The sequence below is a fragment of the Epinephelus moara genome, chromosome 7 (genome assembly GCF_006386435.1).
Source record: "Epinephelus moara isolate mb chromosome 7, YSFRI_EMoa_1.0, whole genome shotgun sequence".
Lineage (NCBI taxonomy): Eukaryota > Metazoa > Chordata > Actinopteri > Perciformes > Serranidae > Epinephelus > Epinephelus moara.
The window spans coordinates 35,590,649-35,611,479 of record NC_065512.1 but is presented as its reverse complement, the minus strand read 5'-3'; the positions used below and the strand labels follow the sequence as shown (position 1 = coordinate 35,611,479).

General features: G+C 38.7%; 1 protein-coding gene across 3 annotated transcripts in view; it reads left to right on the top strand.

Annotated features, from left to right (window-relative positions):
* LOC126393124 (nck-associated protein 5-like) overlaps nucleotides 1-20,831 on the top strand; it is a 114,992-nt gene that overhangs the window by 24,173 nt on the left and 69,988 nt on the right. For all 3 annotated transcript variants that reach the window (XM_050049002.1, XM_050049001.1, XM_050049003.1), the window contains exons 3-4: nucleotides 12,191-12,281; nucleotides 17,974-18,132. In XM_050049002.1, coding sequence (XP_049904959.1) covers nucleotides 12,191-12,281; nucleotides 17,974-18,132 — 250 coding nt within the window. The remainder of the gene's footprint in view (nucleotides 1-12,190; nucleotides 12,282-17,973; nucleotides 18,133-20,831) is intronic.

Sequence of the window (20,831 nt, the reverse complement as noted above, 5' to 3'; positions counted from 1 at the left end):
AGAAAAAGGTTACCCCGCCCACTGTCACTCTGAACTCGTCAAATACCGCTGCTTTGTCACTGATTTCAGCATCAAATACAGACACACAGAGGCACGTTTGGCGGTGGTCAGATATGCATTTGGTGGCAGCTATTTCTGACACCGCTGGCAATAATTGAACTCGTCAAATAGCGCTGTTTTGTCAGTGGATGTCAGCGTCGATGCATCAAGACACTCTTCGTGGCGGTATAATACGCAGTAGGCCGTGGCCATTTTTTTAAGATTATTTTTGTGGGCTTTTTACCTTTAATAACAAGACAGAGAGTGAAATGGGGAGACAGAGAGAGAGTGGGGACTGACATGCAGCAAAGGGCAGAGAGCCGGATTTGAACCCGCGGCCGCTGCAGTGAGGCAATGCCTCTGTACATGGGGCGCCGGCACTATCCACTACGCTACCGACGCCCCAGGCGGTGGCCATTTTTGATGTCATCAGAAACTACCCTAGTGTAAGGAGTGAGAAAGTTCACAGAGGGTGGGTGGGTTTGGAGGTGGATGGATCTGAATGACTGTAGTGAGCAGAAACTGTATATTTCCAGTGAAAACAGAAATGTATTTTGAAAAGACACAATACATTTAGCAAGCATCAATTGAGACACCATCTGTGAATGTCCTAACCAAAGCAGGAGGCTACCTAGCGCGTTGTTTTTTGATGTTTAGGTCCACTGACAAAGCAACAGTATGTAACCAGCATGAGAAGGGGTTGGCTTACCAGACTTCTGTAGCCAGCTCATCATCTCTGATTAAGGCTAGAGGCTCAAAGCTTTGCTACTACTAGCATAACGCACCCAAATTTCCCACTAAACTGACAGCGGTTAAACTGCATTGCTGTAGGCACCAGCTTTTGGCAAGTAAGAAGAAAGCACAGAATAAAAGATATGACGCCTCTGGTTCCGCTGTATTGATTTTTGATCCTTTTTTTAAACAATTCATCATGATTCCAACAATGTTATAGGAGTGGGAGAGAGTCTCCCTGTCTTTTCCTGGCTCTGGGCAACAGTGGTAGCAAAAAAAGAATTATCCAGGATTTAGCTTCAGAAATTTCAACCTTGATAGTTTATCTTTTGAATGAAAGCTGGTAGCCTTGCCTTTGACACTACTGATTTGTGCCCTTGGTAACCCCATATATGACATGTAATCATCGTGATACGAGCTACCTAAAATTACTTTGAGAGAAAAATAATTGACATCGTCTTTTTTAGTTTGGCCCATATCCTATCTGCTAACACAGAGGGGTTAGGGTTTATGACCTCTCATACAGACAGCCACCAGGGGGTGATCGGGATGTTTTTGCTTCACTTTCTTGGAGTTGTCATGTAAGTAATTTCCCTTGCAGACCTTTACGATCTGGTAATGTAGCGTAGGAGCTGATTTCGAAGTTGTAAAATGTTCACGTAAGATGTTTTCATAGTTCATTACGTATTTAATGAAATTTGTGAGACACTGTTGCCCTCAATACACTCAAGCCATCACCTGTGCAGCACTACAGCTTGCCAGTTAGGGTGACGTGAGGTTTTTCTGTGAGGTGTAATGTTTCACAAAGTTCCCCCTGTATCACAGTCTTGGTAGATTAAAAGCCAGTGGCCACAAGTCAATGACAAGCCATCCAAGCGAGCAACAAACATAATGCATAGCACACATCCATCAAAGGCCAAACACCAAATGTGATGAACTGCTGGGCTTCTGTGGCGACATCCAACATTTTCATTAACTTGAGAGCCCACTTCACGTAGAGATTGTCTTTGAAAGAAGAAATCTGCTCAGTTTTATTGGAGGACTCGACACTTAAACTTGATATGAAGTGTCAACCTACTGCAGTGAGAGACTACCACTGTGCCCCCACTTATTGATCTCTCCTCCCAGCATGCCATAAAGGGAAATAATAACCAAGCATTATGTCCAGCCAACTGTTAGGCTGCTGACGGCCCCTCATGATCCAAGTTCGATCCCATCTGCATATGCTCAGCGAGGTGTGAGATTGGGCCCGATGATTTGTGACTCTAAGTTAATTCACCCTTGCCATGCAGAAGATATCTGCACCGCTGCATGATATTTAGGGACATTAGAAATTAGGTTTGTTTTTATCTCCGTGCTAGTTAGCACAGGGTGATGTGTCAGTCAGTCATAGAACTGTATTTTAAAAAAAAAAACTAAAAACATAACTATACTTTCATAGAATTTTCAGAAAGTGGTTAAAGTTTTTGCTAAATTATTTTGTTTCATTTACCGCGTCATATTTTAAGGTCCATTTAATCTTGTTATGTGCAGTGTCTCATCCAAAGCAGCCTTTATAACCAAACCATGACTGTCAGAGCTCTGATGAAATTTGCTGGTAATAAGCCTTCAAACATTGGCCTCTAAGGACTCTTAAGTGGTACTGGTGAAGCTCTGGATGATACTTTTTGTCTCATATACTATTTATTCATGAAGTTTATCACTAAAAACTTGACATTGACATTATGTTTTTGATACTCTCTGCATGAAAAGATCTGGGTAGTTTCAATACTACATAAGTCAATTACTACTTTTTAGACTCACAACAAACACCAAATCATCTCAGAGTCATTTTGTTGGTGTAAGATGCTACTTCTGTCTTAATTCCTTTTTTTTATTTTTTATTTCACAACAAATGAGTTTATGCAAGTGTAAAAACACAGTTCTTTTATCTGTGTGATTACTGTGATTGCTGAAGCATAATAAGAGGGGCGGGAAAAAAAACATAGATAAAAAAGTTTTTAAGTAGTTCCATTAAAGAAGCTTTAAACAACTTTGTGTATTTGTATATATTGCAGCCCAGTTGCCAGAAGAAAATTTTGACATTGTACATTTCTGCTACCCACAAATACATTACATATGCATGTTTCATACGAATCACATTAACGTGGCTTAAGTAACATAGTATATGAGCTGACTTTGTCCTCAAGAGGTGGATGCAATGGTGGATGGTGTGATGCCTGCCAAGCTGCAGACCACTGCAGAGCACTGTTCAAGACCAACAAAAGACAAAAACAGTTCAGGGAGTCATTGCTGTGTCTCCAGCAGCTTTTTAGGCACCACACATGGGTGTTTTTCAAGCAGCAGTTTCCCCCCCTTGCTCCTCCACAGTGCCAACCTCTCACTCAAATATGGTTACTTCTGGCTCCAAAAACCAAGATAGTGTTGGCTAAAATGCCGAACTTGAGGCTTAAAAAACAAGTGGGTGATGTCAAATTGCCTATTATTTTAACAGTCAATGGTGTTTTGTAGTGACCTGTTGTTGTTTTTCCTGCTGAGATAGTGCCAAAAGAAGTGGCTGTTTTTTGTTTTTTTTTTTGTACCAAGATGCTGCTTTTCCAGCCAAGACTTTGCACCCAAAACTGGATATTGTAAGCTAAAACATGATCTTTTCCTAACCATAACCAAGTTGTTTGTTTGCCTAAACCTAACCACACATTCACCACATTGTTGTTGAAATTTTAAGTTGTAATGTTTTAGCTGCATAATCACATGCAAATGTAATGTATCGGTGGTTTGCAGAAACATACCAACATTTATTCTGGTGAATGGGTTGTATGTAAAGCACATTGCCTTTATGCACATTAAACTCCGATACCTAAATTACAGTCCAGAAGTTATTTGTGGGCAGTATCAAATAAACTTCACAGTGGAATACTGTATTATCCAAATAAATTAAAAACTTACATAAACATAACGTCCATCACTAGAAGAGCAAAGATGTGTGTGTTGACAAGCGAATCACTTTTTCTGCCTTTTGTATGATTGTTACTCTAAAATGTTGTGTATAATTTCTCTTTACAATTAACCCTTGAAATACTGAAGGCACTTTCAAAAGACAAGGTAAAACAAAATGTAAACCATACTTGGTGTTTCATTTTTACCTCTTTACTTCTGATTTAATCAACGTTATTATTTTTTCCTTTCATAAAATTAAAAAAAAAAAAAAAAAAAATTACTGAAAGCAAGGAAGATCCTGGGTAGATGGTGACTGGAAAAATGTTAAACAAAATTTAAATGATACTCTTTAAACTAAAAAGAAATCAGGTTTGAATTGAAATCAAACACTATTACTCAGTTTGTTTACAAGATTTTATTCATTGCTGATCGATGTGTAGAAAATGGATAGAAGGATGGAATACTAGACAACAAGCAACACAATCAGCGCAGGGCAGTTGAGTCATTTATCACTGAAATATATGACAATTCTCTCTTCACTTGAAAGTAAATGTAATAAATAAAGATATATGACTGCAATTAAGGATTTACTTTCAATATGTAGTAGCATTACAAATGGATTTTACATGGGCTGTCGAAACAAAACTCCTTTGTTTCACATCCACACATTGATAAAGTGGCTGCAGTGGGATCCAGACAGCCAGTGTAACCAAATGATCCTGCTGTTGACGGTGATTAAATGTAGAATTCATGTCTGTAAGGATTCAATATTCAAATCCACCTAAATGGGTCAGAGTGCTGTAAACAAACAGAGATGAAAACCTTTTGAGAAGAATAGCAGTGGGGTGCTTCCCCGTACTGTTCATGGTTCTGGTTCAGTTTTCATTGAAGTGGGGAAAGGGGTCACTTTACTACAGTAGCTAAGGGGGAAACTAGGCCGTTCATTCATACATTATTGTGCATGATGAGCTGAGGGTTTTGCTTGTGGCAAAATGTCACAGAGCAGCAGAAACCCCTTGGGTTAGAAGGAAGGGGTCATTTCCATTTAAGACAAATATCTATGTCATACACATACTGAAAAAAAACATGCATGGGTGCACATTTGTGTCTACAGCCCAGTCGCCTGAAAAAAATGTTGGCACTGTACGGTTCTGCAAGCCAGGCATACGTTACATTTGTAGGTTCCATGAGTAAAGTATCATATCATGTTTCTAAAGTGATGGGTGGCGTGGCACCGAGGTGAGACACCTGCCAAGCTGTAGACCACTGTTCAAGATTAATGAACAACAAACCCACTTGTTTTTTAGTGACTTAAAGCTACATCTTCCAGCAGACACACATTAATGTACAAATGTAACATATCCGTGGTTTGCAGGAACCGAAAACGCCAACTTTTATTCTGGTCACTGGTTTGGTGTCTACATACAGTATATATATATTGAGCACAATAAAGGGTTTCACAAGACACATCATCCACATTTGAAGGAAAGCAGGAATGTTATGTGTCAAAAATAACGCGTAATACACGTGTTTATGATTTTAAGATTACCTAATTAAAACAACAAAACTCAATAAAATAGATCTTACACAATTCCAGAGACTTGTAGTTCACATTTAAATCTCAGTCTTGTAACTACATGAGTGGAACTACAAGCAGCTTGTAAGTTTGCTAATATCAAATTCACATGGTCAGTATAGTTAATGTTCTTCTACAACATTTAAAATATAATTACTAATTTAGGTTGACTGTGTCTTCATCAAAAAAAAGTAGTTTGTCAGCATAATCACCATCATATTTACTATTTACAAAAGTTGCACCAGCAATTTTTCATAGGGATGGCCTGATGGGGCCACTGAAAATCTTGTGGTGGCACACCACAACCAAAAGCCATAACTGAATTTCTGGAATTCTGTTATGCTGGTGAAGTAGGCTGATTCAAAACCACGTCAATATGGAGAGTTAAGAAGTCACATACTGATATGCTTTGTTTTTTTTAATTCATTTTGCAGTTAATATTACTAATCATAGATGTACTTAGACTAAATCGGTGCTAATTATAGCCTTAGCTTGTCTAGGGGATGCCACTGCACAAAAGGAGTATGGAGTATTTCTAAATAAAAAGTATTTGGATCATACAAAATCAACTTGAAGGTTACTTTTCAATGTCTCAGAGTCAATGCTAAACGTTGCAAGTGTCTTCTCATATTTGTACAATAATCTATATGATGAACGTCAGTTGAAAATGCTGAAAATTATTTATTGTATTTTTTAAGGTCGTTCATCCATGTCCTGTGCTATTTAGCTGTGTGTGATTGTCGTAAATATATCGGTTGTGTATACTGAGCATCTTGTCTTTAAGGAAAACTCCACCAATTTTCCATATAAAGGTCATTGTAATAGTCATGAGGACATAACATTTTGGCCAATCATGTGTCTTACTATGACTAAGAGCAAAAAAATGTAGTATTCATTCAGCAAATTATCTGAAATGAGGTTAAACACAGAGGGACAATCAGACCGCAGACATGAGTCCGGGGTGGTGAGGAGAGTATGAGGCCTTGTTAGGTTAGGGGGTTGGAGCTTGTTTTTCCCCTTTCTGAGAGCACTCAGCTGCACATTATTCCCCACATGGTCCACAGGGAGATCAGGAGACCCACTTTCCCTTCAGTGTCCAATCACAAACACAGAACAGTGACTAACTCAGAGCTGAGGAAGCAGAGGACCCGTGTGGTTAGCCTCATTACAGATGACCAGCACCGGTGAGAGTCAGTAGTGAGGCAGCATGGGGTGAGTGATGACTGAGTGGGGACAAAAGTGTAGGCAATGAATGAAAAATTGCTGAGAATAACATGAATTTTGATGGGATTCAGGTGGATTTGTGTGACTTCATGAGGAGCAAACGTGATGAGCCAAAACTTTAAGGAGGACTGGCTCTAGTGTTGTGAGAAAATGATCTATGTTGCACTGTGACAGTTGATCTTTGTGATGTTGAGGCTCAGATGCTGTGAAACATAACCAAAAAATGCAGAAAATGATTTATGTAATGTTTCCTATCAGAGTTTGCATTATTCATACAGGACACACAGGAAGGTGTGTTACTGTAACTCATACCCTCTTATGAAGCTAATGCTGTAGATTTGACCTCTGTACTCGTCACTGTATGTAGATTTTTCAGTTTTTGGGGGTAGGCAAGTGTAAATTGGGTGGTAAGAAAATGCACTGGTTTACTTTACAGATGAAAAATGAATCTACAGTAAGTATTGGTGGTAAAAGAGGGCGGCATCGAGCCCTTAGATTAAGTTCAGTTTGATGGGGGTACAAGGGACAGAAGCAGTGCCACATTGACCATCACTACTGCATAAGCTACTTAAAGCTAATATGGATACTAGGGCTGCACAATTCACCCTTTGCTTAGTCCTGCCACTCAAATGCAGACATGCCAATCGTAGTGTAGCATTGGCCAGCTGCGACAAGGGGATTTTTTGCATTTTCAGACTAGTTTTGTGAATTCAAACTTCAAACTGAATGTTGTGTCTGGGGCACTTGTAATAGTGATACTCAGTACCCGAAGAGGTTAGAAGGAGATACACATTTCGTCCCCATTCGACTTTCCCTTTATTTTATTGTCTTCAGTCTTGATGGCCAGGTGATATCACTTCTACACTGTGATATGTATAATTAGGCTTTAGCTTCTAACTCTTTCTTACCTGTTTTTGCTGCTGAATGAATTTGACATCCTAGATACATCCCTCAAACGCCTCTGTCTACTTCTCTTTGAAACTGCTTTTTCGTTTTTTCCAAAAATTGCTTATAATTTTTCAGGGAGTGCAGGTAGTTTCACTGTGGGCTCCATGCTTGCTCCGACAGCTTGACGGAACATTACACAGAGGTGGGGCTTGGCAAAGGATCAATTAATCAAATATTAGTCTTGATCAAAATTTTTGCTTCCCAAAATTAAATGAACTAGTCCATACCCATTGGTAGCTAGCTAGCCAAGTTTAGTAAAAATCAATATGGCGGATAGGCCTAGATAAGAAATGAACTTTCTAGCACCCCCATTTTGTTTGATCGGGTCAATAATGGAGGGGTCCCCTCAGATTATGTGTGGTCATATGCCTGCAAAGTTGCGTGGTGATCGGTGAAACCCTTGAGATGTTATACACCTTTATGTGATGAGCCACGCCCCCCGCAATATTCATTGCCTTATAGAAGCTCAGTTTTAGTAAGTTTTCCAACTTTTGCCAAGAGGGAACTTTAGATATTGGTCCCTAGATTATGTTCATCGAGTTTCATGCAGATTGGTTAAACTTCCGAGGAAGAGATCGATTTGAAGTGTTTTTCAATAAATTCAAAATGGCGGAAAATCTATATAACCGAAAGTTGTGGGTTCTTGACGCAAATTTGTTCCTCATGAGGAGAGGCATCTCTGTGCAAAGTTTCATGTCTCTACGACATACGGGGCATGAGATATGCCCATTCAAAGTTTGCAATTTAAATCGGTTGCTATAGCGCCCCCTTCGGCCAATTGACGTAATATTGCTTCATTCGCATCCTCTTATGACCCTCTACCACTGTGCCAAATTTCACATGTATTGACCAAGTCAGTGAGGAGAAAAACGTGGAACAGACACACAGACACACACCCACAGACAGAGTTTTTGTCATTATATAGTAAGATATGATCCATTGCAATATCGATGTTAAAAATGTGTGTGCGACTCTGAGAAAAATCCACTGCATGTCAAATCAAGCACTTCCTAGCCTAACCTTTACTGAATGTTGCCGATGTAGTCCAGAGTAGACTAAGAGAGTAAAAAACAAAAGAAAGCAGACGGAATGCAGAAAGCTAGTCCCTCTATACAGATCATCATCCATTCTTTGGAAGTATTTCAGATTTACACTGCATCAGATGTGTGTCTGTGCAACAAAGCAACACAACGAATGTGTTCAAACACCTGAAAAAATACTACAAATTGCAGTATGATGAATGCATGAAGGCTAAGAAGAATACACCAGGTAATGTGACACACGTTGCCTCAATGAATCCCCATCCTTGTCCTGTGTTAGCTCAGACATCCAGTGATGCTGTACAGTGCATATCCATCCAGCTCTCATAGATTGACTGAAATGACCAATGCAGTTGCATTCCATTTGGCAAAACAGATGTGTGCAATTAACACTTAGGGCAGTTTGCAATGGAGTCTCCGCCTCCATAAATAATAAGCCAGAAGATAATTGAAGTCCTGAGCCTTATTATATCTTTTGTGGAAAAGATCGGATTGGCCAATCTTAGTACTACAACTCCTTTCAACTCTACGAAGATGCATACAAGCTAGCTTTAGCAGCTGGAGCATTTTTAGTGCACAATATGTGTATTGTTAAAAGAAAAAGTATTAACATAATACAACAACAACAACAACAACAACAACTTATGTAAATATTCTATATATATTATATATCAAATAATGTGCAATGCATTAAATAAATAAAAAAATAAACAATAGCAAACAGTTGCTTATTTACACATCCAGAGAAACTGAGAAACATAATAATTCCTTTGAAGTTGTGTTTTTGGCAAATGTAAGCACAATATTCACTCACTTGTAGCTCTGTTTTGGTCTCCACCATCTCTTGGGAAAAATATCTGTCTCTTTAGTTATTAAATACTCCACTATGTTCACCAGCTAGTCGCTAATAGTGTCTGTCAGTTGTTTGGTGCGGAACAGATAAGTATACAGTGGATTTATCAAGCTGAAAACAGCCGCCTGCTGTGGCTATGAGAGTGGTGAGAATGAACCAACCGCTAAGGTTAGACTCATAAAACAACAACAAGCTGAACTACACTATACAGCTGATGAAAACTGCATTTGGTTAACCCCTACGAGTCACATACAACTGTTCATGTGATCGATATTGAAGGTAACATTATTGATTATAGGCTGCAGCTTGAATTTTTGCATCACATTTTGGCTTTTGTTGAATGACAGAGTTTTTTTTGTACAGAGAATGGAGCTCAATAAGACATCATGTTTAGATTTGTTTCACTGATTACTTCCAGCATTATCATGTGCCATCACATCAGATTTTACAAACACAGCAGTGACAGTATTTTTACTTCTCTTAGACTGCACAAATCCACATCAAATGACTCAGTTTGCCTTTTCCTGGACTTTAACTTCTAAGTCTACTTGAGACTGGTATTTCCCCTCCCACCACCACCTCACCCGCTGATTTCACTTTGTGCGGGTTTGTTTCAGGTCAGTGGCAGTGACTTGGGGCAGGAATGCCAATGTGTGCTCACAGTCAGCAGCTAGTGCTAATGGCTGTGCTACACACATTAAACAGGGGGGAAAGCTGCTCTGAAAGTGACAGGGCAAAAATGTCACTGCGTACATCATTATGAGAAACATGGTCAGTGTCTATCAAGCATACACAGCTCAGAGGGAAAACAGTTACAAGATCACAAGGCGAGACTGCACTGATACAGTGGAAGACATTTGGACAAATGTCAGCTGCAGCATTATGGCCATTTTGAAGCCTTATTAATATGTGGAAGTATGATATGGCTAAGGACAATGTGAAGTTGCACAAACAATCTCTGTGCAATGAATAATAAGAGAACAGAGCTTTGATGGTTGTGATGTACTTTTCTTTGAACATACTGCACACAGGAGTCTATTTACACTATGCAACATTCATGGTCTACTGTACATGATTTTAGGCATTATTTAAAAAAATTGCTTACATTTAATTTCAGTCAGATAATACCTGAAATCACACATTTAAGCTACTCTACTAATTTATCTCTAACAGCTCAAACAAATAAGTTCAATGTGAAAGAGGTCACTCAGATAATCGCACATAATTGTTTTAGCATCTTTTTTAGAACTGTTTTGCTTTTCCTGCCCAAAACTCAACCGTCTTGATTAACTCTCACCGCTCCTATCACTGTTGTGTCCAGCTAACCTGCGCTCATTCTGAGGGAGTAAAATATGGAAGCCTAGTCAGTGGCCCTTGGCCTCTGTTACCAAAACACAAGGCACACTACAGCGTCTGTATGAGACATACCGGGCTTTTAACTGAGTCCAATGTAATCTCATGTGTCCAGTTTTTAACCAGGTAATCTAGTCACTGTTATAGGTCATGTGAAATCAATGTCAGCAAGTGTAAAAGAACAGTTATTTTATTACAACCATAGTGAGTTTCCTACGCTTCCTTTGAAGATGGAAGTTTATTTTGAGAAATGCTGAAGCATTTAACGAGTGGAAATTGACACAGAAACTGACATGTCCAAACAGGATGCTAGAGGGATACAAAGTCACAGTTTGAAGCTTAGGGCCCTTGAACAAGCTGCCATATTTAAGAAATTGTGGAGTGATAGGTTGGTCCAGCTGCAGCAGGCAGCTGTTCTGATCAAAAAAGCTTTTATAAACCCACCATTCACTTCCACTTCCACTTTCCTTCCTTCCTAAAGTTGCTTTCTATCTCCTGGAGCAATAAACTTTTGGCTAATTCTTTTGCCATAACAACATTCTAAGTTGATAATATGTCACTGGAGTGCTTTGCATTTTGTTTCTGCTGCCCCCAAGTGGCCAAGATATTAGCTTGTTAAAGCTGGTGTTCTATGTTATGAGTGATCCTTCTGATGGCAAATTGCAGGGATTCTTTTTGAGTACATTCATTCTACTACAGACAGATAAACAATATAGGATGTTCATGACAGATAAACTGACTGTATTCTGCTAACAAAAATTTCCAGGATTTGATGTTTTTTGAACATTTTATAAGTAGCTTGGCTTGTCCATTCAGTGGATGAGGTGTTTGTTAACAGCAGTTTTCAAATCATTATCAACCTTAAATTGTTTTCTGTCATCAGTCGACATTATGTAATTGGGTATGGATATGGAAAAGTCTAAACACTGTGGGTCAGGCCATTTCAGGGGCAGCTAATCCAATGAAGAAATGTTGAGACGTTCTTTAGAAGTGAAATGTCCCTATAACATGAGAACCTCCATCAACAGGTTTGTCAGCTTCACACTCCCTCGGTTCTATAACTTTGCATCCAATTAGCAACTCCATTACTGTTCTCACTGAGCTGGAAAAATTACATTGTACTGCAGACATTTCTAATTTCACCATTCAGTGTACACCTTGTCATAGGCGGTTACATAAAGGCAAATTTGGTCAGTGATCCAAGTGTAAACAAAGGTGTTTCCGCATCGTCAAAATATGTATGCATATATAAGTATTTATATATTTTAAATTGTGATCAGCTTAAAAAAAACAACACAGAAATCATCTAACTTTATATGAGAATATACAATGTAGTATATGGTCAAAAATTATTGGTTACCCTTTTATTGTTTTTTAAATGTTAACCCAAATTTTTTTTATCAGTTTAATGAAGTCATTGATTCTCCAGCACCCCTCCCATCCATTCAGCTACTCTGATCTATTTGCCTGTTCTCTTCTTGAATGCAGCATGGAGGAGACGGTGCGCACGCTACTACAGAACCAGGACTCTCTGGAGGGGCCCAAGGTGGACCCACTGGATCTCATGAAAGCGTACAAGGTACAACATATGTTTTAGTCCTTTGAAGTTATTTTGTTTCTATGACACTGATGTGATCTTAATGGTGTTTTTTGCCACTATTAGTTTGATCTGAGTCAAGTGAGATCTTGACTAGAAACTGAAAAACTTGTTCTGAAGCGGGAAAAAGGTCGTATGATAATGTGAAACAGTAGTTTGAGCACCATTATTTTTTACTAATGTCCTACAGAACTGTAATAAGAAAATATGTGAACAACTGATTTTTTTTCACTTTTCATCATTCAGATTGTAGATATAACAATAACTTTAGAAAACCCTAGAGATGATTTGCCATTAGACATACTATTGATCTCACCTTGGAATGGATTTTCAAGTATTTTATAATGTGCTCTGTCAAGATCATGATATAAGTGGCAGGATTATGTTTTTCATACAGGTTGTAATGTGTATCTATAAGACATTAAAAATGGTATTTGTGGAGATTTTAAAGACTGACTTCTAGAGTGATGCATGATCTCAAAAACTGTAGATGTTACTGATCAATATTTAGCTATTTAAGTATATAGGGTCAACCTGGTCCAACTCCCAAATTGTCAGATGCCAATGCTTAATCCGTGGCCCTCGGCATCACACCCAGACCCACAGAGGCATACTTAAGCAGCGGTATGAGACACAACAGATGGTGGCATTTTTTGACTGACTACCTTGGGGCGGCTGTGGCTCTATGGACGGCTGTAGCGTCTTGCGGTGGGAGGTAGAGTAGGTCATCCACAAATTCGAAGATCATTGGAAGATTAGGATTTAATCCCTGGCTCCTCCAGTCTGCATGTTGAAGCATCCTTGGGGAGAATACCGAACGCCAAATTACTCCCAATAGCTGTGCCATTGGTGCGTGAATGTCTAAAAAACTCAGTAGCAAGTGGCACCTTGTATACTAGCTTCGGCCACCAGTGTGTGAATATGTGTCTGAATGGGTGATTGTGAGTCATTGTGTAAAAGGTCTTTGAGTGATCAGAAGACTATGAAGGTGCTATACAAGTGCAAGTCTATAGATCCACTTACCATAAAGAGCGAGGAAGTCTGCATAGGTGCATGCATCAAACTCTGGTGTTCTTTGTGAAACCAAAAGTCAGTTGAGTTACTTGTCATGTGACATTAGCCTTTATTACATTAGTAACAAACGTGCTGTTTTAAGCCAAACCATCATGTGCTTCTCTAAACCTAACACATACTATTGTTGCCTAAATCTAAGGAAGTAAACATAAAAACAACCTTTTTTACCTACATTGTAAGCTTATTTAGAAAAGATGGTATGCATTTACAGAAACTATACATTTTCTGTTAAAATGGAAGTTTATTTTGCATAGAGACAGTCCATGTAACAAGCGTAAATTGACATGCTGCCCCTGAACGTCCAAAAGTGGCACAAGAGGAGTACCTAGCATGTCATATTTTGACATTTAAAGCCACTGATCAAGCGTCTGTAAGCGTCTGTTTACCTAGTTAGCATTGCTTTAATTGTTATTAAAGAAAAATCATTTGTTTTGACATGACCTTATTACACTAGAAGAAAGAGCGCTTTCTTCAAAGCTTTTTAAGCAGTTTACAGAAGGTTAATGTTAAAAGGTTAATTGAAAATTCCAGTATGGCATTAGGGTTAGGGTTACAGGTCTGTGGGACCTGTCCCCAGATGGAGATGTGTCCTCACAATGTGACTACAAGAACAGGTTTTTGTCCCACACACTTCAGATGATCAACTCTGATGTAATTCATTATTTGTGCTGGTGTGGATAGTATGCAAAACATAAGAACTAATGAACCACATACCAAATACAAACAAGGCTCATAATTCACAATACTGATTAGTTGGTGGTAATATGTAACTCAGCCTTATTTATCTCCTATTGTTTTATGTTATCATTCATCTTCCTCTTTTTTAATAAAGGCCTTTTAATATTTTGGTGTAAATTACATCACAAGCTAATAAACACCCGGCAAACATCTCATCTCTAACCTCATGCAAACAAATATAAAAGATAAAACAGTAAAAAAAAACACCAACAGAAATAAAGAGCAGATATTAGAGAAGTTATTTTGTTATTTCAACACATCATGTGGTATTATATAAATGTGTAAAAAAAGAAAAGAAAAGAAATAAAAAGAGATAAAGAATAGAGATGAATTATGTTAAAGGTGCAGTAAGCCCAGTCTTTACAGTAGGCCTATGTTATGCTTTTGATTTAAGTTCAATCTACAGTATCAGACAATGAGAGTACCTCCTTTCCGCTGGTTGTGATTATCTGCCTGCTTGATGAGCAAACCTGAAAGGCTCTCATCCACCATGTTCCACTGAGCTTAATACATTTAAACAATAATGCTGGTAATGTTGAATATCTACTGATTCAATACAAAGTCTGTTTATTTCTGTATTTGGTTGGCATTTCCCCAAATATTTTTACAGTGCAATTTAATTGATTGTACTGTTTTTGCCATTTTTACACTAAACTATAAAACCAGTTACTATAAAACCAGGCACTTAAAAGCTAGAGTCAAAATCAGTAATCGTAGTAGATGTATATTTTAAAAAATACCTTAAAAATTCTGCCTGTGACAGTCAGAGCATTCATATGACAATAAACAACTATTTGTTGTGTAATGATATAGTAATTGCATCCTGAGCAGAGAACAAAGTCACGCTTCCTTTGTGTGTGTTGTAATCTGAGCTTCTCTGTTTGCTGTGGTGGCTGGTATGGCTGCATGTGCATTTTAGTGCATGTAAGTTCCTGTGTAATACCGTTAGCACTGTCAGCACTGTTGCTGTTGTAAGTGTTGTTAAGGCTGTTTGCGCTGTAGCTGCTAGCCACTGGCTGAGCCACTTCCATGTTGAGAGCAGTGTACATCAGTGCATCCAATCCCGACTCAGACTCTGAATCATAAATGTGCTCTGAATGTTGTATACAGCTCCTTAAAAAGATACAAGAACCATTTGAAGGAAAGTCAAGACTTCAACTGAACCACTCTCCAACAAATGCATAATCACAAGGACATGTAAAAATCATATTTGACCTCCCTCCACTGAGCTCAATACCACCATCAGCTTTTGCCCCAGTGCTTTGTTTATTAATACATTCACTTTAAAAACCATTACATGAACTCATCTCATGAATCCCCTACATATCCCTGCACTTAACAGTTCACAGCTGAATTGAGCAGTCACAGAGGGGCATAAGCATTTATTCATTCATTCATTTTGGAGTGCTTTTTCTGGCCACTTGTTGGGGGAAACATTCACTTGTTTTAGCTTTCATTTGGTCCACAAGCTTCTGAGGAAAATATTTATCTCTCTTTGGCTTGTTAAATACTCCACTCTCTTCACTAGCCAATTGTTAACTTTGTCTCTCTACCATTTCACACTGGGCAGGAAGTGTGCACCCAGCTTGTCTGAGCTTGTGAGCCAGAGAGACTGTTCTCACCAGAAAAGACATCAGATATATGGACATTTGTTCAAACACTTGAAAATACAGATTATTATGTTTTCCTTTATGTTTCCCCTCATGTTTACAAGTGACCTCGTATAACTGTGCAAATGTAACTGTCCTCACTAAGTAGCAAAGACAAAAACAATGTGTGTAGTGTTGCTGTTGGATACAACAACATTTAACTCTATAGGTAGCAGGTGATGTCCTTCTCCTAACAATAGCCTGTCTGGTTTTAGATAGCTAAACTTTTCCAGAGTGTAGTTATAAAGAACAAGACCAAAAATGATATTACAGTATTTTGGATGAATTTTAGATGGCACTGACATAAAATGTGCTGCGAAGTCTCCAGTTTAAGCCGATATTTAAATAATGACAGAGTTTTGTAGCTGATGGCACAAAAATAAAAGAATGATAAAATATAAATATTAAGGGGTATGGAATTACCTGTAGCCTATTACAATAGCAGTAAATGTAGTATAATGTGCATCTCCACAGCATTAATTCCATCAGTACAACAACAGAGCCATGTTATATGTAGCACTGTGCTGCTCTCAGTTTTATCTTTTTTAACGGAAAGAGGGATTTATTATAATTAGGTCCGATCAATCTGTGAAGGTACCTTCAACAAAACTCAACAGCTCCTGATGAAGGGAAAGCTGCAAGTCTCTTAGAGCCCTAATTTGGTGGTGGCAAAAAAACCCAGCATAAGCCGTACTCCAACCGTGCTTGTTATTTTCCTGAATTCACTTTGCCCAGCTGTGTAATATTTTGTTGTCAAGCACTGAGCGAGCAGAGGGCACAGAGGGCACGGAGCACACGGGCGAGAACATAGGCGCAAACCTGTTGGAGGTTCATTCAAGTGAGGCAGTGTGAAGCAAGTTGTTGTGATTTTGGTAAAAATTGTTTGCCCTGAGACGTCTCAATACCTCGTCTGTTCATCACTTTTCATCATTCTGCTGCCACTGGTGACTTTATCAACAAAGCAAACTTAAAACTTGAGCAAATATGCAGCAATAATTGAATAGTGCATAAAATGTAAATAAACAGTTTATAAAGACGTGTTTAAATCTGCATCAAAAATAACTTTTGATGTGGTTGAAAAATTGAATTTATCTAGGCTATAAATAAATATTATTCATTCTTATAGTATCTGTTGTCCACTGCTGCTTTATACTGTATGAAGAGCTTCTCCTTGAGTTCATTAAAAGGCAGCAGGACACATATGCTGATAAATCTACAGCCTCTGATTTGAGAGGTGCCGCAGCAGAGCGTACTGCCATTATATAAGTCCGTAAACTGTATTTACCTTCATCAGATCACATGCAAATGACACCAGGCTACTACAGAATAACCACACACCTCTACACACATCAGAGGTCAGTTATAAGTCGGTATGCTGTTGTTAATTCCGTTGACGTCAGATTACCCTGGTTTATTAACACCATGCATCATAGCCTCCTTTCCAACATTAAAAAAGAAATCAGTGATTAATGTTTCATCTTAAAATGCAGAATGAGGCAACGTTAGTACATTTTAAAATATAGTACCATTTACAATGTCAAGTACAGTAGAATTATGGCTAGAATAGCATTAGATTGATGCAAACATATAAACTGCTTCACCAAACTATTTATTGTTTATTTCAATTTGCTAAATAACTTAAAAATCCCACACTATCTGCTTCTGACTGCAGATTTGTGATGCTGTGTGATCACATCGTGTCTCTCCATACAATACAGACACAACGTATCCTCATACAAAGATTTGTATGGTATCGTTCAAAATTGCACATACAACAGTTCGTATGATATCTAACGAAGTAGCACCCCACGATTGACATTCGTACTTTACGTAAATTATGTACTTACATAAAGTACATAGAGTAGGTTAGGTTTAGGAAAAGAACTATGGATATAACATACCTGAAAATGACTCAAAGGTTATTTAGTTTCACATGTTTCTGAACACTTTTCTCCTGGGGAAAGTCCTGTGTTTTTTTGACCAATCCAGTGTGTGATTCACAGTAATTCAGTGTTACTAATAAAAATATGGATTAATTAAGCTTTGAAGTGAAGTGAAAGTTTTATACTACTGTGCCTAAGTAGTGGCAGCATTCAGAGAGTTGTTTATCAAGAGTTATTGCTATTATAGCTGGAGCCCACAATGATAAAGAGTTTTTCATTTCTTTGTGACTTTAAGGCATACATCTTTGATCTGCTCTCTCTACTTTTCAGGACAAACTCCTGGAGGAAATGTGGAAGCAGCAGGACAGTCTGGAGGGTCCCACAGCCACAGTGGCAGCAGAGATGCCTACCTCGCCTGAGGCCGGCGGAGGGTCGGAGGAAAATTCAAAGGACAACAATCCCCTGCTCGAGCGACTCAGAGCCCTGGAGGTAAAGTGAATTGCATGGTCCACTTCTTACCATTCCCCCAACTGTTTCCCTTTTCCCCACCACTCTTCTTCTTCGCCATGCCTGAAACATCAGATAGATCGATATATTGAGTACTATATGTTTAATTCAATTAAATGTATTTCACCAGATATCCATAGAGACTTGGAATAATTGGGCAGCTCAAGGACAGCACGCAGGGCTGTTTTTCCAAGGACTGAACTTGAGTGTTCTGGTTACTTATTAGTATGTCTGCTCACTACAAGTTTTTCTTTTTGCTCTTTCAGAAGAATTACTGGGTAGATGGGTTTTTTTAAGTAGTGACATGGTGTTAGTTCACCCCCAACACTTTGACTCTGACAGGCTGTTACACAGATCGATTAACTAATGATCACTTTTACTCACTTTAGCTAGAACACAGGTCACAATATTGTGGTCTGTGAACCAAATCTGGCCATCCACTAACATCATTTGGCCCGCTCAGTAAAAATTTAGTTTTTTCTTGCTGGCCTTCATCAAGACCTTTAGGCATGCTGCAGAATTCTGCTGCAGAATCTTGAGCTCCAGCTTTCAATTGCTATTTTTGTTGTGTCAGACTGGGTTATGTGGTGGAAATTGCAAGCTGAGGGCTAGGCTATTTTAAATCATTAGTAAAATCTAGGATGCATAAAAAAACAATTCATGAGCTGCCTAAGGTAAATAGATAATGAAGTCCTCAAGAACACTGGAACATAGAACCTGTCTTGAATTTAAAAGCTTGTTTGAATGAAGTGATCATTAACCACTGTCACGTGTCATTCACAGCAGCCGAGTCCGCGTAGCTTCATTTGAAAATACCAGTGAGCCACGTAGATGAGAAACAAGCGCAATCAATGTTTCATCATGCCTCTATCCATCTTTGAAAATGAGACCACTGAAAATGAGACCCTATTATGCTGCAGAGCGGTCCAAGGGGCAAGGCAGAAACATCAGGATACAAAGGAGTTATTCATATCCAGGAGGTGATAATTAAAATGCTGACAGGGTAGTTAACATTTGCAGCCAGTGTTCCAGTGAATGTACATTGTGCCTCTCTGTCACACCTTCCCTGCTAAAGGTAATAGGACATACCATCTGTTGAGAGGTCTCACAGCCATTATTGATTGCACTTTTATATCTACGGCAAAACAAAGCCTAAAGGTAAAATCCACCTAAAAACAGAATTCACTTTATTAATTCTGCTTTGTATGTTTTGTTTCAGTGCAAGGCCATAGCCACGGAGTCAGCATAACAGGGCTAGGGATTTCAAAGGGGAATTATCATTTTCAGAAAATTAACAAAAACTATTACAGTCGACACTGATATATCTTAAATAACATGAATGTTACATTCTGCTTTTTCCACTTTGTGCATTTGAAGGTGATAACATAGTGACAGAATACAGTGTTTGACATTGATTGACACCACTTCCACATTTTGAGCGTATTTTTAATATGGGGGGGTTTGTCCCCCCAATATATATCACAATTACTGCCTTGAAATAAACCCAGAAACAGTTTTAATGATTGTTGGTAGTGGTGTTACTGTAGGTGGTGTTAGGTGAGAGCAGATGTGAATGAGGATGGTGTTTAGATATCACACTTTATTGTTGATCTTCAGGGGCTCCAGAAGAGCTCCAGAACTTCTTCAGTTTTGAATTGCAGGACTGTAACACCAGAATCTTGTGTTCACTTCCAGGCTCCTGTCTGTGGTTAGGTTTAGGCAACTAAGACACTTAAGTTAAGGGTATGGTAAAGATTGTGGTTTATATTAAATGTTAATTAAAAAAAAAAGATAACAACAAATAATAATGTAGTCATTACAAGTGGAAAGTGTATTACAAGACTGCCTATTTTGATGTAAAACAAATGAAATATGTTGTCACCGAACATTTTGCTGATGCATTCAGTATCAACATTTTTGCAGCTTGCAAGATACATTAATCAGCTACATTTCCTCCCGGTGTTGATAAAACATTTAATTTGCTTTTTATTATGTTTCCCTTAAAAACATATCTGTCATATAATTTCAATTATATCTTTCTTAATGTCTTACTATCTTAAATGTATAAATATAATATATACATATATTTATATATATCTTCTGAGGAGGAGAAGGAGAAGGGGGAGGAAATAAAATTAACTCTTCTAACTCTTTCTGTCCTGAAACATCAAGAACTGAATACAACCCACATACAAGTTGATGGCATTTGTGAGTAGCCAGGTTCATTCTGAATATAACAATATACACAAATCAGCCAAAACATTAAAACCACTGACAACCACCCACTCAAACACCGTTGCAGACCAAGTACCCCCCCTCATGGCAACAGTACTCCCCCATGGCAGTAGCCCCCCAGCAAGATAATGCACCATGTCACACTGCAAACATCGCTCAGGAATGGCCCAAGGAATGTGACAAAGAACTCAAAGGCCTCTAGTTTCGCAGACTGGGTGAGGCGGAGGCGCAGCGCACCTGTGCTTCACCAACTGGGTGTGGCCAGGCGGATTTTGCAAGTTTGGCACACCGTGCGCGCTGGCGCAGCTACTCCTCTTTCCCACCTCCGTCCCTCCTACCTGCGCAAGTCGGAAAGAGGGAGGAGAGAAGGCATGGAGTGGGTTTTACACACATCACACCAATCAAATGAGCCCCTCTCCTCGCCCTTAAATGCGCCGTGTGAAGGC